At 44.6% G+C, this 22,843-nt stretch overlaps 1 protein-coding gene across 1 annotated transcript in view; it reads right to left on the bottom strand.

The window, feature by feature from the left end:
- Positions 1–22,843, bottom strand: part of LOC142693710 (uncharacterized) — a 47,208-nt gene that overhangs the window by 12,481 nt on the left and 11,884 nt on the right. Inside the window, exons 7-12 of the mRNA XM_075847609.1 lie at positions 22,320–22,417; positions 22,148–22,226; positions 21,924–22,021; positions 20,905–20,983; positions 20,713–20,810; positions 20,432–20,546 (exon numbers count right to left, since the gene is read on the bottom strand). Coding sequence (XP_075703724.1) covers positions 20,432–20,546; positions 20,713–20,810; positions 20,905–20,983; positions 21,924–22,021; positions 22,148–22,226; positions 22,320–22,417 — 567 coding nt within the window. The remainder of the gene's footprint in view (positions 1–20,431; positions 20,547–20,712; positions 20,811–20,904; positions 20,984–21,923; positions 22,022–22,147; positions 22,227–22,319; positions 22,418–22,843) is intronic.

The raw sequence follows: 22,843 nt of genomic DNA, 5'->3' as shown, positions 1-22,843 counted from the left end.
TTGTAGTTCAGGCCGTTACGGACGCGGCGATACCAATTATGTATAGTTTGTTTGTTTATATATTTTTATTAATAATAAAGGACTGATAAGGGAAAAAGGGGGATTTTTACTTTTAATACCTTTAAATCTTTTATTTTCTTATTTTTACACATCTTTTTTTAACTTTTTTTTTACTTTATTACTTTGTCCCACTAGGGGACATGAGGGCAGGAGGCCCTGATCGCTATTCTAATACACTGCACTACATGCGTAGTGCAGTGTATTAGAACTGTCAGCTACTCACTGACAGCAAGCATAGTGGGTCCTGACGTTGTCAGGACCCACTAGGCTTCCGTCTATGGCATAGCCGGACGCCATTGTTTGGTGTCCGGTTGCCATAGTCACCATCGCCGGCCGCTATCGTGTAGCAGGCCGGCGATGGCAGCTTAACCCCTAAAAAGCCCCGATCTCTATAGAACGTGGCTTTTAAGGGGTTAATCAGCGGGGACACAGCGATCGGTCCCCGCTGTAGGAGCTGTGACAGCTGCTGAACAAGACAGCAGCTGTCACAGCTCTTGTATGTGTCGGGAGGACGGCCGAAACGGCCGTTACTCCCGAGACGTACTATTACGGCATGGAGCGCGAACGATACAGCTGCCATGACGTAATAGTACGTCAAGGAGCGGGAAGGGGTTAATTTGCTAAATGACTATTCTAGCTGCAAACGTCTGGTTTTTAATGCAATATCTACATAGGTGTATAGAGGCCCATTTCCAGCAACCATCACTCCAGTGTTCTAATGGTACATTGTGTTTGCTAACTGTGTTAGCAGGCTAATGGATGATTAGAAAACACTTGAAAACCCTTGTGCAATTATGTTAGCACACTTTTGCTGTTTAGAGGAGCTATAAAACTGACCTTCCTTTGAGCTAGTTGAGAATCTGGACCATTTAGAAAAAGAGAGCTTTCATGTGAAACTCGACAGTCTATTCTTGTTCTTAGAAATGAAGGCTATTCCATGCGAGAAATGGTCAAGAAACTAAAGATTTCCTACAACGGTGTGTACTACTCCCTTCAGAGGACAGCACAAACAGGCTCTAACCAGAGTAGAAAGAAGTGGGAGGCCCAGCTGCCCAACTGAACAACAAGACAAGTACATTATAGTCTCTAGTTTGAGAAATAGACGCCTCACAGGTCCTCAACAGGCAGCTTCATTACATAGTACCCGCAAAACGCCAGTGTCAACGTCTACAGTAAAGAGGCGACTCCGGGATGCTGGCCTTCAGGGCAGAGTGGCAAAGAAAAAGCCATATCTGAGACTGGCTAATAAAAGGAAAAGATTAATATGGGCAAAAGCACACAGACATTGGACAGAGGAAGATTGGAAAAAAGTGTTATGGACAGACAAATCGAAGTTTGAGGTGTTTGGATCACACAGAAGAACATTTCTGAGACGCAGAACAACTGAAAAGATGCTGGAAGAGTGCCTGACGCCATCTGTCAAGCATGGTGGAGGTAATGTGATGGTCTGGGGTTGCTTTGGTGCTGGTAAAGTGGGAGATTTGTACAAGGTAAAAGGGATTTTGAATAAGGAAGGCTATCACTCCATTTTGCAACGCCATGCCATACCCTGTGGACAGCGCTTCATTGGAGCCAATTTCAGCCTACAACAGGACAATGACCCAAAGCACACCTCAAAATTATGCAAGAACTATTTAGGGAAGAAGCAGGCAGCTGGTATTCTATCTGTAATGGAGTGGCGAGTGCAGTCACCAGATCTCAACCCCATAGAGCTGTTGTGAGAGCAGCTTGACCGTATGGTACGCAAGAAGTGCCCATCAAGCCAATCCAACTTGTGGGAGGGGCTTCTGGAAGCATGGGGTGAAATTTCTCCAGATTACCTCAGCAAATTAACAGCTAGAATGCCAAAGATCTGCAATGCTGTAATTGCTGCAAATGGAGCATTCTTTGACAAAAGCAAAGTTTGAAGGAGAAAATTATTATTTCAAATAAAAATCATTATTTCAAACCTTGTCAATGTCTTGACTATATTTTCTAGTCATTTTGCAACTCATTTGATAAATATAAGTGTGAGTTTTCATGGAAAACACAAAATTGTCTGGGTGACCCCAAACTTTTGAACGGTAGTGTACATTATATACACATACACACACACACATATACACACAATAGATTAAAAAAAAACAACATTTCTAGTGATTAGTCTGCTCATAATAAAAATGAAAAACATGGAATTAAGCTACCGTATTTTTCGGACTAGAATACATAACTGACAATAAGACGCACCCAGGTTTTAGACAACAGAAAATAGGAATAAAATTTGCGGTGCTACGCTGTTTCCATAACTCCCATTCACTTCTGGGAGTTACGGAAATAGCGTAGCTCAGTAAGCACTCGGCTGTTTCCATAACTCCCGACCACCTAACCAGGAAGTGGATATGTCATAAATGTCCTTCATTGGAAGAAACCTATAAATACCACGGTCGCTATTGACCGTGGCATTTAACTAGGTAAACGGCCAGGAGCAGCGCCATTGCTGTTACTGGCCGTTAGAGCAGCGTGTCAGCTGTAAAACACAGCGAACACCTGCAGTGCATGGAACGGGCTCAGAGTGTGAGCCCGCTCCGCTCCAAACATCATCACCTCCAAGCTCCATGATGCCGCCACATCATGGGTTGGGAAGGGGTTGAGTAAAAAGTGGTCAGGGGGCCCGGCGCTGCCAGGGCCCTTTACTGCCAACCATAAAAGACGGAGGGACATTTTAGAAAGATTTATTCTTGCTAAAAACTGCATCTAAATAGTCCGAAAAATACGGTAATCTGGAAAATGAAAGTCTCATAAGTCTTGTAAAAAAAAAAAGTAAAAATAGCTGTGATATTCAAAGCGGTTGCAAAGATATTATAGTTTAAAGAAGTGCATATCAGAAATGGAAAATTTGACCTGGACACAGAGGCATCAATGACACTTGGTTATGAAAGGGTTAATATTGTTATTTACAATCTAATCAGGTCCAGTGTCTACATTTAACAAGATAACGTGTCATGATAAGTACTACAACTAACAAGATAACGTGTCATGATAAGTACTACAACGGTGGACCTAGTGAAGTGGCCTCTGAGTGTAGGTGATCATCACTGAAACGTCTCTGTATGTACAATAATTACATGTGAAATAGGAGCTGCTTAATAATCATTATCCGTTAGATTGGATTACCCCTCCCCCCTACAAAATACACATCTAATTGATTGATATTGCAGCCTAAGGTTGTACTATGGAAATATCCTGAAGACAACATGTCCCGTTGTGACCGGTGTGCAGAGTTGTCATAGGGACGCTGTGTGTTTTTTCAGACTGCCAGAGTCAGCCATTTCACTGATCTAAACAGCTGCAGAAGGAGCAGCCCCGTTCCTGCCATTGATCTTACAGGAGATCACCATCACAAAAATGTATGTGGCTATTCAGGAGCCAGCACCCGACTGGGACATTTTCGTCATTAATCGTTAACAGGTTAAAGGGTTATTCCCAAGTGGAGTACATTTTTTTTTTTAGACTTTCTAAGCTGGAATTAAATAATAAAACATTTGCTGTGAAAAAATGTGTAAAAATTCATTTCCTAACTACCTTTTTTTAAAATTTGATAACTCCGCTAGTGCTGGTTATCTTTTATAAAAAGGGGCGTGAGCGGCTCAATGTCAATCAAGCCGCTCTGCAGTGTGCACGCTCCCGATTCTGCTAGATACTGTAGTTCTAGCAGCATCGGGAGAATGTTCGTCTCAACCAGGCATGGTAAGCCTGGTTGAGACGTACACACCTTGAATTTCAATAGCACGCAACCCTTCTCTGCAACACTCTTCACCCTGTTGCAGCAAGCCACATCTCCCCCTCTAGCTAAGCTGCCCCCCCATGTAATATCTTTAGTCACCGCACCGGTTCTGCAGCAGCACCCGGCGAACCACCGAAAAGATTTTTTTTAAAAACTCACCTAATACGTTTCTACGAAGATCTGAACGGTCCCGTCACTTTCCATCTTACTGCTACTTGGCGCCGCTAGCATTCACAGTAACAATGCGTTATGGTGCAGATGACGTAATCATATCACACTCACGTGATTATGTCATCTGCGCCCACCGCTTTGTTATTGTGAATGGGAGCGGCGCAAAGTAGCAGTAAGAAGAAAAGTGACGGGACCGTTCAGATCTTCGTGGGAACGTCTTATGTGAGTTTTTTTTTTCTTTTTCATTGGAGCGAAGTCACCAAACCTGGGAGCATAGACAGCAGACTAACTACTATATGGGGTCATGTATGTATGGCCATGTATAACACAGTCTGCTGGGGCCCTGTATCTAAGCCAACTTTGTGGTAGGCTTCTATACATGGTATAACAGTCAGTATCACACATAGGCCTGAATCGAAGCCTACGACGTTTTATTCACTTTTTTTTGTTTGTGTTTTTTTACAGGTTTGGTCGTTGGACTACGTCGGTTTTGAGGACTACTTTGAGGAGGGCTCTTTTTTTTCTACAATAAAATGGTTAATGAGTGTTGTGTTGGGGGTGCTTTATTTCAATAAAATATTTTATCTATATCTTTTCTTTTAAACTTTTATTACTACCGCTTTAGTAATGGCCGTTGTCTGATTGACCACGTCCATTACTAAGACGGGGCTTAGCGTTAGCCGGTGCAGAGGCTAACACTAATCCCCATTATTACCCCGGTTCCCACCACCACCAGGGGTGCTGGGAAGAGCCGGGTACGATCCAGTACCCAACCCTCTGCTGTGATGGTCGGGCACTGGGGCGGCCGCAGGCTGGTATTATCAGGCTGGAAAGGGCCAAAAATAGTGGCCCTTCCCACCCTTGTAATGCTAGGCTGCTGCTGTGTTGTATCTGGCTGGTTCTGAAAAATGGGGGGGACCCCACGTCATTTATTTTTTATTTATTACATTTTTGGGAAATATTTTTTCCCACCCAATTTATCATAACCAGCCACATACAACACAGCAGCAGCAACCTAGCATGAAAAGGGTGGGAAGTGCCACTGTTTTTTTCTTTTCCCAGTCTAAGAATACCAGCCTGCGGCCGCCCCAGTTCCCGTCCATCGCTACAGATGGTTGGGTACTGGATCGTACTCATCTCTTCCCAACAACACTGTTGGCGGTAGGTACCAGGATAATAATGGTGGTTAGTCTTCGCCTCTGCACCAGCTAACACGAAGTACCGCCTTAGTAATGGACGATGTCAATCAGTCAGCATCCATTACTAAAGTGGTAGGAATAAAACTTTCAAGGAAAATACACAGATGTAGATACAAAATTTTATTGAAATAAAGCACCCCAACACAAGAAGAAAGCGCCGTCATCTAAGTAGTCCTCGAATCGAATCCAAGGTAGTCCAACAACCGAACCTGTAAAAAAATGAGGCAGGTATGTTGGGCATTATATTGTATGGGGGGCATACATACCCCATAGTAGCCTTATGTAATGGGGGACAGCAGGCAGTAATCTTATATAGTATAAGACTTGTGTCTGCTGTGCACCTGTATCGAAGCCTAACGGTTTGTTGGCTTAGATACTTGATATAACAGACAGTGTCACCCATGTACCCTGTATGTAAGCCTACCCCATGTGTTATACATTTTGTATTTGTGTGTGTTTGTGTTTTTAGAACATTTTGGTTGCTTGACTAAGTTGGATTCGAGGACTACTTTAGTAACGCTATTTTTTTTTCTAAAGGGAAAGTGTAGTGACCAAATAAGAGATTTAATACAAATATTTTTAAAGTTTTGCTGTATTCTGAAGAAAAAAAAAAACAAAGTTAAAAAAAAGGGACAGCACAAGGAATCATTTCACAAAAGAATGCTTCAGGCCTAATTTATATATTTTAATCAGGTTACGCTGGACCTATTGTACTACGTAGTATATTCGGTGGACTATTGCGATGATCTACGATTTTTGTTTAAATAATATGGTTAGAGGATTCTGTGGTGGATTTATTTCAATAAAATTTTTGGGGAATAGCTATGTTTTTTTAGAGACTTTATTAGCGCATGCATAATGACAGTTTTTTGACGACGTCCATTAGGCTAGCAGTAAACCGCCATTACCCCCGGTATCAACCTCAACTACGGTTATCGGGAAGAGCCTGGTGCAATCCAGTGAAGGTGGATCACTTGGGCGGCCGAAGGCTGGTGTTACTAGCCTGGGAATGGACAAAACCAGTGGCCCTTCCCAATCGTGTAATGCCAGGTTGTTGCTGCTGTGTTGTATCTGGCTGGTTATTAAAAATGTGGGGGACCCCACATCTATTGTTAAATTTGTTAATTTAAAAAAAGAAAAAAACCGACGTGGGGGTCCCCCCCATTTTCATAACCAGCCAGCTACAACACAGCAGCAGCAGCCTAGCATTACAAGGGTGGGAAGGTCCACTGTTTTTGGCCCTTCCCAGCCTCATAATACCAGCCTGCGGTTGCCCCAGTGCCCAACCATCACATACCCGGCACTTCCCGGTAATAATGGGTGGTTAGTGCTAGTCTCTGCACCGGCTAACACTAAGCCCCGCCTTAATAATGGACGCGGTCAATCAGCCAACTGCCATTATCTAGGCACTAATAAAGTTTAAAAAAAAAACACAATTTTTTTTATTGAAATAAAAAATCCCCCACAAAACCCTCGTTAACCATTTTATTAAAATTTTTGAGAAAACGTAGATCTATGCAGTAGTCCAACGAATCAAAGATGTAGTCCAATCGGTACAACAAAATCTGCAACAAAATAAAAATAAAAAGTTTTCAATGCGAACAATGCCAATACATACTCACCTACACACAAACCCCACACACATACACAAGCACACACGCACACACACGCACACACACACAAACCTTCAGCGGACCGCAGACTTCTCACGACTGGTGCCTTGCCCTGCATCTACTGCGCATGCGCCGATATGCGCGTTCATAAGAGGATATCATTGCGCATGCGCGGCCACCGCTTAAAAAGTAAAAAGCGGTGGCCGGATCCCTAGACAACGAGCTACAAACAAAGAGGGACAAACAGCGACTTCAATCAAGAATATCACGAAAACGACATCGCTGGGCTATAGCCAGGTAATTAGAAAAATTATTAACTTTAGAAGGGTGTGCCTAATAGCTTGATTTTTGTAGATGGAAATAACCCTTTAAGGTCTAAGGAGATTTTATTTTTGCTACCCCGAATATCTGTCAGGCAAATTTTTTTTACATCGCTATTTAGAGGACTGTTTTTTTAAAGGGCAACCTTGTTTAATGCATCATTTTAGGGTTTCAAAGGGAGCCCCCTATCGGTGGGGTATGGTTTGATCAGAGGCGTAGCTAGGTTCTCCAGCATTCAGGGCAAAGATTCAGTTTGGCACCCCCACCGCCTCGATTCTAGTTGTTCTTTTTCTCTTTTCTTCACCATCTGGTCCAGACCTGTATGACGACTTCTCTGGGCCACAGCCCATTTTTGCAGTTTGCAACTTAGAGGCCTTCAGCTTCCCACTTTTCAAACATTTCTGCACCTATAAACAAAGATAGAGTTCTCATGGTGCCACACACTACACCCCTAAATATAATAGCGCCATACACGGTCACTGAGTATAATAGCACCATGCACCGTGCCCCCTGTAGATAGTGCTTCCCATAGAGCCCCCTGTAGATAGTGACCTCCATAGAGCCCCTGTAGATGGTGTCCCACATATATCCACCCCTGCAGATAGTGCCCACATATAGCCACCCCTGTATATAGTGCTCCACATATAGCCCAAGTAGATAGTGCTCCATATAGCCCACCGCTGCATATAGTGCCTCACATATAGCTCCCCCTATAGTGCTTTACATATAGCCCAACCTGTATATAGTGCTTCATATATAGCTACCCCTATAGTGCTCCACATATAGCCCACCCCTGTATATAGTGAATCACATACAGCCCAACCTATATATCCCCCCCTGAAGATAGGGCCAACCCCTGTAGATAATGTCACTTACATTTTTATTAGGATAATAAAAACAAAAAAAACAAACTTTACATACTCACCTTAATTCTGCTCCCGCGCCTTCCAGTGGCAATGAAGACATGCTCTCTTCTGAGTAGATATGCCATTAATTGAACGACGCAAGCGGTTCGCACCGCTTGAGTCGTTGAAAGGCGCTGATTCACAGGGTAAGTCATTCTCAGCGCCTTTCATAGACACAAGCGGCGAAATTAAGTTATTGTTCCGCTTGAGTCTATGAAAAGCACTGATTGGCAGGGCACTATCACTTCACCTGCCAATCAGCGCCTTTCAACGTCGCAAGTAGCACAATGAAGTATTCGCGCCGCTTGAGCCTTTGAAAGGCGCTGAATGGCCGGGCACGGTAGGTACCCAGCTATTCATCGCCTGTAGTGCAGGAGGGGGTGGCGGCGGCTGGTTTCAGTGGTGCCGCCGCCACCGTAGGCCACCATGGACGGCACGGCCCTGGCGCCCCCCAAATTCCCTCTTAGTTGTGCCCGGGGCAGATGCCCTGCCTGCACCCCTAGCTATGCCCCTGGTTTGATATTGGTCTGAGCGGACGCTTCAGAGTTCCCTGACCCGCCACCCTGCTGAACTGACACATTTCAATTTGACAACTTAATCTTCTGTTGGGTGTCAAAGATGCTTGCTTGGAGCTCCAGTGTTGTGGCGTGGCCTTCCTAAATGTAGGCCTCCCCTCCTGGCACGTGTTGTGGTGGATCAACGCCTCCTCCTGCCTTCTGGACATTCCACTCGCCCACTCTTGGACGGCTCTGGATACACCACTTGGATCGGAATTCTCCATAGGACCCAGGCCTACTGCTGGAGCTTGGGTCGCAGCGCACAGGAAGTTTGTGGTATTGGCGACGCCATCTTGGCTTCCCTGTCAGCAGGATATGGCCGATCATCCTAATCCTCACTGGATCAGCGGCCTGTAGGCACTCCAGATGGCATAAGTACCCTGCTGCCCACCTATTTATCTAGTGGGGGCTGTGGACATCCTCTCCCCAGTATAAAGCAGCTGTCTGTTCAGGACCTGCAGTGGTCTTGTGGGGGGGGGGGGGGGTGCAGTACGGGCCCCCCTTGCTTTTTATAAAACAGAGACTGGGACACAAAAGGAAAAACTCCTTCAATTACACGCTGCTGTATTCTGCCATATTATTACTGGGAGCGGTTTGTGTAGCTGCCGCATGCTGAGCTTAAGATATTGTCTGTTTGCACAAAGTCCTGTAGATGCAGCAGTCAGTAATCCAGCAGGCAGTGAATATCTGTGTCCTACTCCTCAAATTTTGCACTGTCCATTTACTGTTGGGACCCCCTGAGGACTGCTTCTTAAATCTGAAAAAGGTTTACCATCAATTTGGGGGCACTACAAAGAGAGGAAAGTTGAAGGCACCCCTCAATGATCACTATACAGCTGTAGCCCAGAATTAATAATTGCCGGACAAAACCCTATTTCACTCCATCGGAGCCCCTGGGGAGGAGGCATCCACACAAAAATAGAATTAGTTTGTAATGGCAGGGGGTAAGGAGACGGACAAGTGAGCCCTAATCTACCCGCCACTCTGTCCCTGCCTACTTGCAACGACCCGCCCTAGGCGACGGGGTACAACTGGGCGGCGGTCCCTGCGCTCAGTAAGTGCACGACAAACACGACAAACATACAAGGAACACAAGCAAGGAAAAGGGGCCGTTGCCCACGGCAACACCGTGAGCAACCAGAGTGGTGAACGAGCCGAGTCAAGCCAGGAGTGTGCGAGGTACAAAACGAAAAGCAGAAGAGTAGTCGGTAAGCCAGGGTCGGTATGGAGCAGGATCAAAAATAGCAGGAGCTGTAGCTGGGCCAGGAACCACAAGGAAAGAAACAAAAAGCAATAACAAGCACCGAGGGACAGGTAGTGCAGGCTTAAATAGACCGAGGGCGGGAGCTAGCTGAGTCTGGCCAGGTTACGATAGGCTCTCCCACTCCTAAGCCTGCCAGCCTGAATGGTGGAAGCAGGAGTCAGTCTCAGGGATGTATTCTCAGGTGCTGACTGATTAGTTCTGGGAGTTAACCCCGAAGCTGTGCCTGGCAGATCCTTTACAGTATCCCCCCTTTTATGAGGGGCCACCGGACCCTTTCTAAGTGGACCTGGCTTACTGGGGAAACGCAGGTGGAACCTCCTGACCAATACCCCAGCGTGAACATCCCGGGCGGGTACCCAAGTCCTCTCCTCGGGCCCGTATCCTCTCCAATGGACCAGGTACTGGAGGGAGCCTTGGACCATCTTGCTGTCCACAATCCTGGCCACCTCGAATTCCACCCCCTCCGGGGTGAGGATGGGAACAGGAGGTCTCCTCGAGGGAGCCAAGGACGGGGAGCGGCGTTTGAGGAGGGAGGCATGAAACACGTCGTGTATCCGAAAAGACGGGGGTAACTCCAGCCGGAAGGAGACAGGATTGAGGACCTCAATGACCTTATACGGCCCAATAAACCGGGGAGCAAACTTCTTGAGACGCAAGTTCCTAGACGACAACCACACCAGATCCCCGACCATAAACAGGGGGTTAGCAGAACGTTTTTTATCAGCCTGAGTTTTTTGTACGCTCTGGGACACCTCTAGGTTTTTCTGAACCTGGGCCCAGACTGTGCACAGTTCCCGATGAACGACCTCTACCTCAGGATTGTTGGAACTACCAGGTGAAACGGAGGAGAACCGTGGATTAAACCCAAAATTACAAAAAAAAAGGAGAGACCCCTGACGAGTTACTGACCCGGTTATTAAGGGAAAATTCGGCGAGGGGAATGAAAGAGACCCAATCAAATTGACAGTCAGAGACAAAACACCTTAAATATTGTTCTAGAGATTGATTAGTCCTCTCCGTTTGGCCATTGGTTTCAGGATGGAAGGCAGAGGAGAAGGACAGATCAATCCCCAACTTCATACAGAAGGCTCTCCAAAACAATGAAACAAATTGTACCCCTCTGTCCGAAACAATATTGACAGGGACAACATGGAGACGCAGGATGTGTTTGACAAACAAGGTAGCCAACGTTTTGGCGTTGGGTAGTTTCTTGAGGGGCACAAAGTGGCACATCTTACTGAAGCGGTCCACCACCACCCACACCACCGACTTGCCTTGGGATGGAGGCAAATCGGTGATAAAATCCATGGAGATGTGTGTCCAAGGTCTCTGGGGAATGGGCAACGAACGCAGTAAGCCCGCTGGTCGGGACCTGGGAGTCTTGGACCTAGCACAAACCTCACAAGCGGCGACGTAGGCCTTAACGTCTTTAGGCAACCCAGGCCACCAATAATTTCTGGTAATGAGGTGTTTGGTACCCAGGATGCCTGGATGGCCAGATAGTGCGGAGTCATGATTTTCCCTAAGTACCCTTAGCCGGAATTGCAGGGGAACAAACAGCTTGTTCTCAGGAAGGTTCCCGGGAGCTGAACCTTGATCAGCAGCAATTTCAGAGACTAAATCAGAATCGATCGAGGAAATGATTATACCTGGAGGCAAAATACAAGCAGGATCTTCCTCCGAAGGAGGGCTGGCCATGAAGCTACGCTACAGTGCATCAGCCTTAATATTTTTAGACCCAGCCCTATAGGTAACCAAAAAATTGAATCTGGTAAAAAATAACGCCCATCGAGCTTGTCTCGGGTTTAGCCTCCGGGCAGATTCTAGGAAAACCAGATTCTTGTGGTCGGTAAGGACCGTTACCTGGTGCCTAGCCCCCTCCAGGAAGTGGCGCCACTCTTCAAATGCCCATTTAATGGCTAAGAGTTCGCGGTTGCCAATATCATAGTTACTTTCAGTTGGCGAAAACTTCCTGGAGAAGTAGGCACAGGGGCGGAGATGGGTGAGGGACCTGGTACCCTGGGACAAGACAGCCCCCACTCCCACCTCAGATGCGTCAACTTCCACGATAAATGGCTCCATTTGGTTGGGCTGAACCAGCACCGGGGCCGAGACAAAGCACTTCTTAAGGACCTCAAAAGCCTGGACAGCCTCAGGAGGCCAGTGGAGGAGATCAGCACCTTTGCGAGTGAGGTCCGTAAGGGGCTTAGCGATGACCGAGAAGTTAGCAATAAATCTCCTGTAATAATTAGCGAACCCCAAAAAACACTGTAACGCCTTCAGGGAGGCAGGTTGGACCCATTCCGCCACAGCCTGAACCTTGGCGGGGTCCATGCGGAATTTATGAGGAGTAAGGATTTGACCCAAAAATGGAATCTCCTGTACCCCAAACACACATTTTTCGGTTTTGGCAAACAGTTTATTTTCCCGAAGGACCTGGAGCACCTTCCTGACATGCTCCACGTGGGAGGACCAGTCCTTGGAAAACACCAGTATGTCATCAAGGTACACTACCAGAAAAATCCCCAGGTAATTTCTCAAAATCTCATTTATGAAATTCTGGAAGACCGCAGGGGCATTACACAACCCAAATGGCATGACGAGGTATTCGAAATGGCCTTCGGGCGTGTTAAACGCAGTCTTCCACTCATCAGCGGTACCCCTGGCCGGTACTCGCGGCACCCCAGTTGGGAACCACTGTTCTAGAGCCTTCCTTAAGACCACTGGAATTAGTGGGAATGGAGAAAACACATAAGCCAGCTCCATGTTCCACTGATGGGGCAAGATATCTACTCCTACCAGGTTGTCCTTGAATTTTAGGGGGAAAAAAAAATAAATTATCTACCTGAGTATTTTGTTTTGTGGCAAATAGATCCACTTGAGGAAGACCCCATTTCTGGATTAGCGATTGAAAGATTTTTGTTCAAGGACCATTCTCCCGGATCTATTTTCTTCCGGCTCAGAAAGTCAGCGGATATATTTTCTGTGCCCTTTACATGGACTGCTGACAGACAGGACATTTTCTTCTGCCCAGCTGAAAATTTGAAAAAAAGAGAGCTTGGAGAGGAGTATGAGTAGGTCTTGTTCCCCATTGGTGACAAAGAAAGGATACTGCAGCGATGTTGTCTGACAATATCCTTATATATGTTTCCCTTTTACTAGTGGAAGAGCTTCCTTGAAGGTTTCCCATACAGCTCTCCGTTCCATGTAGTTTGAAGACATCTTCCCTATTTCAGGAGACCAAATGCCTTGGAAGTGCTCGTCTTGAATTATAGACCCCCCAACCTGGTTTGCTTGCATCTGTGGTGACTACAACGTATGGAGAAAACAACCATGAAACTCCTGTTTAGATTGTTTGGAGACACCCACCAGAGGAGGGATGTCTTGACTGACTCAGGGATCAATATCTTTGAATTTAAGGACTCTTGTTTGTGATCCCACTGGGATAGAATCAGATTTTATAATATTAGAGAATGGTATTGGCTCCACGGGATAAATTGGATACAGAAGGTCATCAATCCCAGGATTCGCATCCCCTCTTTTATCAGACAGCGGTTTTTATTCAAAACCTTCCTGATCTCATTTTTTTAGGTGAAGTTTTGGTATCTCTGGTGGAAAGGAATATGGAAGGGAGGAGTACAATAGTAGCCATAGAAAAAAAGAATTTATTTTGGGGAGAAAGATTTGATTTCTAAGTTTATCAACCAACCCAAACTTTGTAGAAGGGTCAGGAACTGGGTACGTTGGATTCTTAGGATGGATGGGGTATCTGCTACTAGAAGAACGTAGTCTAGATATGGGATGATAATCCCATTTTGCTTCCTTAGAGATACGCTATAACTTCTGCAATAATCTTTATAAACACCCTGGGGGTTGAGGGGATTCCAAAACGGAGACAAACTGGTAATGAAGGATGGGGGACCAGCTTGAATTGCAAATCTTAGATAACTCTGATATAATGGGTGATCGGAACGTGACAATAGGGATCTTTGACATCTATTGTACATATTAATGCACCCTGATTAGTGGAGTGGTAGATCAGATAGACTCCATCTTAAACGTCCGATATTTCAACCATTTGTTTAATCCTTTGAGGTTGATGATCGTCCTGTAAGATCAGTTTTTTTTTTAATCAAGAAGACTTGAATAATGGCCGTTTTTTTTACTTCGTTGTGTGGCACAGGAGATATCGCCGTCATTTGCAGAAGTTTTTGAATATCTCTGATGAGAACTTGTATAAGATCTTTGGATCAGTATGAAGTTACCCTTCTTATATAATTCGTATCACCCAAGTATTCTGGGATATCTTGGTCCACTCTGAAAGAAAGAAAGTGTAGGAGTCTTCCCCCACACTCCTGGCGTCATTGTTTTGTGGGTTGTAATGAGTTGTTGGGGTTAAGAAATACTCTACCGCTCTCCCCCTTTGGGGTAGCTCCAGCGACCAGACTTCCCTTTACCTCAATAGCTCGGTTGCTGATGAAATCTCAGAACCGGAGGCGCCTTTTTTTGGTTTCTCTTCTGGAAACCCTTTCTTTTTATCAGATGCGTTCAACATATTATCAAGGAGTGGTCAGAACATCAAGGATCCCAAGAAAGGGATAGAACACAACTTATTTTTTGATTTGGTGTCCCCGTCCAGGTCTTGAGCCACAACGCTCTTCTGGCAGCGTTGGGTAGTGACCCCATTTCTGGCAGAAAACCTGACCGACCCGGCTGATGAGTCTGCCAAGAAACCGGTCACCATCTTAAGTAGAGGAATAGTTTCTCTAATGTCTTCTATAGAAGTCTTCATTATCAAATGGTTTTCTAATGGAGTTAACCATATGAACATTGATCTGGCAACTGATGTAGCCGCAATATTGGTTGAGACTAAGGCGGATGAAGACTCCCACGTACTCTTTAGAAGACCGTCTGACTTGCGGTCCATAAGATCTTTTAGCTGTGAGGAATCCTCAAAGGGGATTGCTGTCTTTTTTGCTACTCTTGAAACCAGGATGTCTACTTTTGGAATTTCATCCCAGGGTTTTGTATTTTTAGCTTCAAGAAGTCTATTTTTAAATTAGCGAAAAACAGACTTTTGAGCCCTCCCATTCTGAAAATATAATTTATGAGGTTTTTGTTTATAGGAAAAAACCTTTGTTTTCCTTTCTGTAAGGCACCCAAACATCCGTAATTTCTAAAGAGAAATAAAACTTCCTTTCCTGAGCGGATGACGATGACTGAATCAGATCCGCTCTCTCTCCGAATTCACCTTCAGACAAATAAAAACATTCCTGTTCTGAGTCGGATGACCCCACTTCTGATCCATTTCTATCCTAGGTCTTTTTGCCTGGGACAAAGAAGGAGTCCCTTGAGGCGGTATAAAAAGGAGGCCACGGACTGTTTTACTTCTTCACCTATTATAGCCCTCAATTCGGACATAAACGAAGGTTGTTCTTCAATTTTACTATGCAATCCCGGCAAAATAGCTTTTTGTGCGTATCCTCCAGTTTTTTCCCACAGGTAGCAAATTTTTTTTATCTTTTTTAGGCCCGATTGCGTCAGAGAGGGTTTTTTTATCCTACAAAAGGTGGAGGAGGGGAGGGAGGTAAAATACCTGTATATAGAAAGGGAGTATACCTGTAAAGGATTTGCCAGACACAGCTTCTGTGTCGACGCCCGTGCGCAATCAGTCTGCACCTGCTCCTATGTCTGTGAGACTGACTCCATCTTCCACCACTCAGGATGGCAGGCTTAGGAGTGGGAGAGCCTATCACAGCCAAGCCAGGCGGAGCTAGCTCCCGCCCACTGTATTTATACCTGCCTTTCCTGTTCCTCCTTTGCCTGTGATTCTTCTCTGCTTGTTTCCTGGACTTGCTGCTGCTGCTTGTACTACTCATCCTCTGCTTGTTATTGCCCTTGGCTTTCTGACCACTCTCCTGCTCAGCGTTTTGTACCTCCTTCACTCCTGGTTTGACTCGGCTCGTTCACTACTCTTGTTGCTCACGGTGTCTCCGTGGGCAGCTGCCCAGTTTCCCTAGCTTCTGTGTACCCTAGTCTGTCTTTCACTTACTGAGCGTAGGGACCGTCGCCCAGTTGTACCCCGTCGCTTAGGACGGGTCGTTGCAAGTAGGCAGGGACTGAGTGGCGGGTAGATTAGGACTCACCTGTATGTCTCCCTACCCAGTCATTACAATACCTTTAAATCTCCAGGAGGGACTCCCATGACAGATCTGGAATAATATCCAGCCGTGAAGGATCCATATTACACAAAGGATAAGGATAAACTCCAAACATTCCTGTAGATAAGTATTAGCATACCAGTACTAATAGGATATCCGTATGCTTACCTGTGCATGTCCCGTTTTTATACCTGGGAATATTTGAATTTCCCGCTGTCCTCTCAAGATGGCCGTAGTCCGGAAGTGGTCCGACATCAGTTCCGGTGACGCTGCCGCCTATACTGAAAGACGCGCGTCACCTATACTTCCGGTTTTGACATCCGGGGGTTAGGGGGAAAAAAAACAAAAACATGCTGTGGTTTGGTCTTCCCCAAGATGGTCTCATCTTCAAGCCATGTCACCAGAGCTCGATACAGCCATCAAATTTCCCACCTCCGGACTACACTAGGATCTGGCTTAGGCCCCCGGTTTACCAATGGTTAATAGTCTGGGCGTGTGGGACTAATTGACCCCCGAGGCGGTTTTAAACTAGGGAAAAGGAAGGAGAAGCCTGGCTCACAGATCTCACCCCATGCCTTAGTCTTCCAGGTAGCTGAACTCTCTGCACCTGACCTCTGTAGGGACAGGAAGAACACTGACAAGTGGGTGGAGGGATGGATCTTTTAACCTGTCTTCCGGTCCCTATAGAGGTCAATAGGGCAACCTCCTGTGGTGCGGTCATAAGGGATGTACTGGAAAGATCACTGCTGTGAGAAAGATCTAGGCTATAATGCGCTCACAAAAAAGGTATTGACAGAGGACCAAGTGGCCGCTTTACAAATCTGTTTCATTAAATTTCTCAGCCCAAGATGTTGACATGGCTCTAGTTGAGTGAGCTTTCAATTTATCTGGGAGAAGATACATTTTGATCTTGGTAGGCTTCTAAGATGGCTTTCTTTATCCTATTGGAAAGAGTCCTCTTTGAGGCCTTCTTCCCTTTATATGCTCCAAAAGATTGGATAAATAAGTTATGATCTATCCTCCAGTCTTTTGTAGCTGCCAAGTAGGCAAGTATGATTCTAACATCTAGTGTATGAAAACTCTCTTCCTCTCTGTTCTTGGAAAAAAGATGGAAGTATAATATCTTGTGACATATGAAAATGTTAAACGACCTTAGGTAAAAAGGTAGGATCAGGGCGTAGGATAATTCTATCATCCAAAATCTGCAGATATGGCTGTCATGTTGAAAGAGCCTGGATTTCCCCTATTCTTTTAGTGGTTGTGATAGCAACAAGAAAAGCCGCTTTCCAAGAGAGATTTTCAATTCAGATTTTTTAAATGGGTTCAAAAAGGAGTGGATGTTAGACAATTTAGGACAATATTTAGATCAATGGGGGGGGGGGGGGGTGGTGACAAACTGGGGTAATCTGTTCACTCCTGAAAAGAATATCTTTTGATTCAACAATGATTTGCTAAATCATGATCAAAATATGAACAAAGTGCAGAGATCTGGACTTTCAATGTAACAGGTCTTAGCCCTTTTTCTAGACCTGCCTGCAAAGAACAAAAAACTAAAATCTTAGCTATATGTGGGTGACATATCTGGGATGTTGTCCTTACACGAGGACAAGAATGCTTTCCATACTTTACTATATTTAGTGTTGGTAACCTCTTTTCTGCCTGTTAGAAGAGTTCTAACTACTGCCTCAGATAGACCTCTAGAAGCCGGGCTGCTAGCTGGAATTTGAGGGTCCACGTAATATCAGGGCCATGGTACAGCAGATCTGGCAATGGTGGCAGGATCAAGGGTTCTGCTATTTTTAGGCTGTGGAGCAGACCATACCAAGCACTCTTTGGCCATAGAGGGGCTACCAAGTGAATTTCTCTTTGCGAATCTTCTGAATCACTCTTGGGAGAAGAGCTATGGGGGAAAGGCATAAGCTAGGGAGAAATGCCAGTTGTGGGCCAGGACGTCTACTCCCAAAATGGAATCTCTTGGAATTAGAGGGGAAAAAAAAATCTGCATTTTGGAGTTTTGTTTTGCGGATTGGCAAATAGATCCACTTCTGGGCTTCCCCACAACTGTGTGATCTGATGGAATATTTTGTTGTTTAGACACCATTCTTGTGGATGAAGATCCTTTCGATTCAGAAAATTTGCCTATATATGTTTAGGGATCCTTTTGGTGATGATATAGAGGGCACAAAAGGTTTGGGAAAAGGATGCTAAGGACTTTTGAACTTCCTGTTTAACAATTCCGCTAATCCCTTCAATTAAAGAGGATTGCCCCTCTTATCGTTTCCGTGCAATGGTAACAAAGCTTATTTTGCTGGAAGATGATCTTTTTTTACCGCATATAGCACATTTACTAAATTAAATCTCCCTTTTACTTTAAGATAGCTCTCTAGGAGTGTCCTATAAAAACATATAAACACAAAGAGGAATAAGACCCCACATATACGTATAAGGAAGATAACCCATAGCCAGACTACTCGCTGGAGCTGGGAGCATGCGAGGCTCAGAACCTAGGTTGAAGGTTGTTATCATGGCAATAGTCACAGCGTCTTACTTGACTGAGATCTTTCTGTAGTCTGGCGGCGTTTAATCTACCACGACCACTGCGTGCAGAAACCGACTACTCCCCCCAGAGTCCATGTCCGTAGGAAGGCCGCAAGAAATCATTCTGCGCATCCTCTGAACCGGAAGTGCGTCAGACGCACTGCATCATATATACCTATGGAACGCCTCAGAATGGTTTAATGCGTGTGTCCCAAGGTGGAACGCACGCGGAGGACCGAGGGATGTAAAGAGGGAAGGCTGGGGAAATACAGGACGACCGGAGACCGCTATTCAGCCACCTCAACATTACCTGGAGGCGCAGGAGGGGCAACACAAGACTAAGTGATCTTATCCGGCAATAAGAAACAGCAAACTGAACCGAAGGCCAAGCTGGAAAGTAGAACATCTTTAAGTTAAGTCTTTGCACCTATGAGGGCAGTAACCTCTTGCATGCCCCTAGCAGGGACAGGAAAAACACTGAGATGGGGAGGGGCTATATAATCCTTTGTGTGTTCCGGTCCTGGTTAGGGGTGGAGATTCAACCGGTGTGCTGTCATGGAGGGTGTAATTAAGAAAACACAGCAAAAAAATTGGTGCAATAATCCAGACTGGGACCATTACAGTAGGACTCTCCTAGCACTCACTTTCTATGTTTGATGTCTCCCTCAGTCCCCCAGAGATCTTTGTGCTTCCCTTCTCGCAAAGATCAGAAATTTGCAGACATAGCTTAAATTAAAACAGGACTGTCATCCTTAAACATGATATGAAAAGATTAGAGAACGCACGTCTGAAACTCAACGCAGCATATCGAAAGTTGAAGCTATCCAACGGCCCATTTCAACTCAAAATTTCCGTAACTCCTTTACAACAGAATTGAGAGAGCCCCGCACATGCCTCAGCCCTCTCTCCACTAGTCCCTGCTTAGATTCACCAGTTGAGTCGAGTGATCCCCATTCTCAATATAGGTGCAGGTCCCAGAGCTGGAACCCGCATCTATCAGACACTTATATGGCCAATCCACAGAATATTCCATAAAGTGGGGAATACCCCTTTAATTTGAGGGAGGAATTTGGTTTCCTAACTGGCTTGAAGGTGAATTGATTCAAATCTGCTCCATTTCTCCTACATATCAACCTACATCCAATTTGCTGGCAGACCTTCCAGTAGGCACGCAAATCAAATGTCTAGAAGTGTGGGTATCAGGAAACATCACTTTTATTTGTTACATTTAGAACCTTCAAACATCCACCGAGACACAATTAAAAACGCAACACTTATCGTTAACACTTAGTGGCCGGATCAATATATTTAAAATTATCTACCTACCAGAATTTTTCATGTCTCCCCAGTCTTCAGAACTAATATTTTACGCTCCTAAACAGGCTACTTGATTGGACCTTGTTAACAGGTAAACACCCAGGTACAAAATACTGTACATCAGTAGCAAATGTCCTTGTAAGTTTGATAACATTCGGTTGGGATAGGTTGAGCCAGACGGCGCGCTGCTTAAACTGGTTTACTTGACAGGACTTGTGCATTTATGTATTCTTACTTTGCCTCTCTCTTGTGCAAGTTTTTTTTATTTTTTTAAAGCAAGCCTCCTATCAGCATTTATTGCGGTGCCTAAGTGGTTAAACAGAGTTTTCCTAGAACCCGGCTGTTAATCGCAGCTGGAGCCCCCAAAAAAATCTGATGCTAGGCCTAGTGCATGACCGGATTGATAGAACACCTTGTAGAGAACTTCTATGTGCAGTCACAGCTCCTCAGTTCCTGCACTATGTATAACACATTGTCTGACGTGTTACTGTAATGTAGAACTAAGGAGGAACCCCACCTTAACAAACCTCCCAATTCACTTTCTAAATTCATTATTACGGACCTGTGGTAACACCTCCTGGAAATTCCTCCTCCACTTCACTCTTACACGGTTGATGGTTCCTCACTCGTTGTTCTTCTTCTTCATCCTCTGTTTTATTATTAGTCAGATCTTCCCCCTGATTTCACATATGTAACAATTCAGTACAATACAGCAGAGAGTGCGAAGAATCTAACAGATCAACATAAGAAACCACCAAAATCTATGACCACATCTGTGACCGCAGGACCAAATAGCTCCACACCCCCCTATATAGATCTGGTATAGGGCTCAGCTTCATCTACCTGATGATTCTCTGGGCCATTGTGATTTTCCTCTGGGCAGTCCTGGGAATACAGAGGACTGGGACATCTCTCTGGTGGATTTCTCCTACTGGATCCATCTGTAGGAAATACACAGTAACGAAATAGATTGTTTACATGTGATGATTAGATAACTTTTTCTTTTACAACCAATGAAAGTCTCCCCCTCCTTACACTGCTGATCAGCCCTTAAATTCGTTTCCTCTTCTGCTTCATCTTTTACCACAACATTAATATCAATCAGATTTTCACCCTAAACAGACGAAAATAAAAATAAAAATCCAAATGAAAGAAGAACTCCAATATTTTTTTTTACATATCATAACTCACCAGTAATATTGTAGCATTGTCATTAGATTTCTCCCAACTCGGTGGCAGCTATACATTTTTAATCCTTTCATTATGGGCAGCTGTGTCATATGATCTTAGTCTGACCACCAAAATAGACCATGTTCTCATGTGCATATGACTTCCTGTGAACTACAGGATCACCAATCAAATTCCTCCTGGCAGCTCTGAGACCCCTCCCCTCCCAGCTCCGTCTTCCCGATTCCTCTATATGCCCCCTATGCTTATAGTACTGCTGAAGAGATTATTTCTTCCCTATCTAAGGGAGCAGGAGTGCAGTGATATAACAGGCGAGTCCATCCCATAATTAGCTGCAAAGTTATACAACCTCTGCAAACAGCACAAACAGATAGTAGAGAGAGTCTGTGTGAGTCAGAGAGTCCAGTTTATTTCTGAGATGCTGCTCCTGTCTAAAACTGACAGAGAAATCTAGCAGGAGGCAGAGGAGACAGACTGAAGCTGCATCACATAGGATATACTAAAACTTTACATTGTGGGGACAGCAGTTCTAGGTCACTGATCTATCACTTGCTGCACTTCGATACTATTCAGAGCATAGGAAGTGCAGTGTCATGAGAATCCACCCCATGCAATGCCAGAGGCATAATGGGAAATGTAAGCTGCATTAGGGGAACCATATTAGATGAGGAACCAAGATGGCAGATAACCCATAAATGGCACATTGTCTAAACATGTATACAAGAGGCATACACAGGAGCCTATACATTATTCTTTAATAACAGTCCATTGTGCACTATATAGGCAAAAAAATTTGCTGAAATGTTTTTCACTTGGGGTTCAAATACTTCATGGCCATATTTTAGTGAGACTTTAGCGCCGTCTACCTGATGATCCTTTGGGACATTAGGATTTTCCTTTGGACAATCCTGGAAATACAAAGGACTGGGACATTTCTCTGGTGGATTTCTCCTACTGGATCCATCTGTAGGAAACACACAGTAACTGAATAAATTGTTTACATGTGATGATGGGATGATGGGAGTAGTATCTAGGTGACCCTCAAAACAGTTTTTTCTTTTACAACTAATGAAAGTCTCCTCCTCCTTACACTGCTGATCAGCCCTTAAATCCGTCTCCTCCTCTTCTTCATCTTTAACCTCAACCTTAATATCAATCAGATTTTCACCCTAAACAGAAGAAAAAAAAAAAACACTATGTGAAATGATCTTGGGTTCAATTACTTTATGGTAATTTTTTGATGAGACTTTAGCACCATCTACCTGATGATTCTCTGGGACATTGTGGTTTTTCACTGGACAGTCCTTGGAATACAGAGGACTGGGACACTTCTCTGGTGGATTTCTACTGCTGTATCCATCTGTGGGAGGCAGGATCACACAGTGATGGAATACATGACTACTGTATATCGGGCTCACCTGACACTAGACATTGAGCGTAAGGGTCCATTGTAATTCAAATGTCTATCGCCTTCCGTCTCCAAGTGACAGATTTAGGCCAAATCCCCTTAAATCAGTTATGTGACATTAAAATATTTTTATGATCGCCCCACCATTCTACACTTAAAGGGAATGGTTACAACTGGAATATGTTATCACACTTTACTGGATAGACTACAATTTAACTCCACTTCCTAAATAGGTTTAATCTAGGGTAATCCGCATTTAAATGTTAAACACAACATACGTAACGCTTCTTCTAAAGGACACGGAGTCGATAGAACGAAATATATATCTTTTTAATATTAACTTCATATACAGGAACAACGCTCACAAAAATATAGTTA

The sequence above is a fragment of the Rhinoderma darwinii genome, chromosome 1, assembly GCF_050947455.1.
Source record: "Rhinoderma darwinii isolate aRhiDar2 chromosome 1, aRhiDar2.hap1, whole genome shotgun sequence".
Classification (NCBI taxonomy): Eukaryota; Metazoa; Chordata; class Amphibia; order Anura; family Rhinodermatidae; genus Rhinoderma; species Rhinoderma darwinii.
This window is presented reverse-complemented; position numbering and strand designations above follow the sequence as displayed.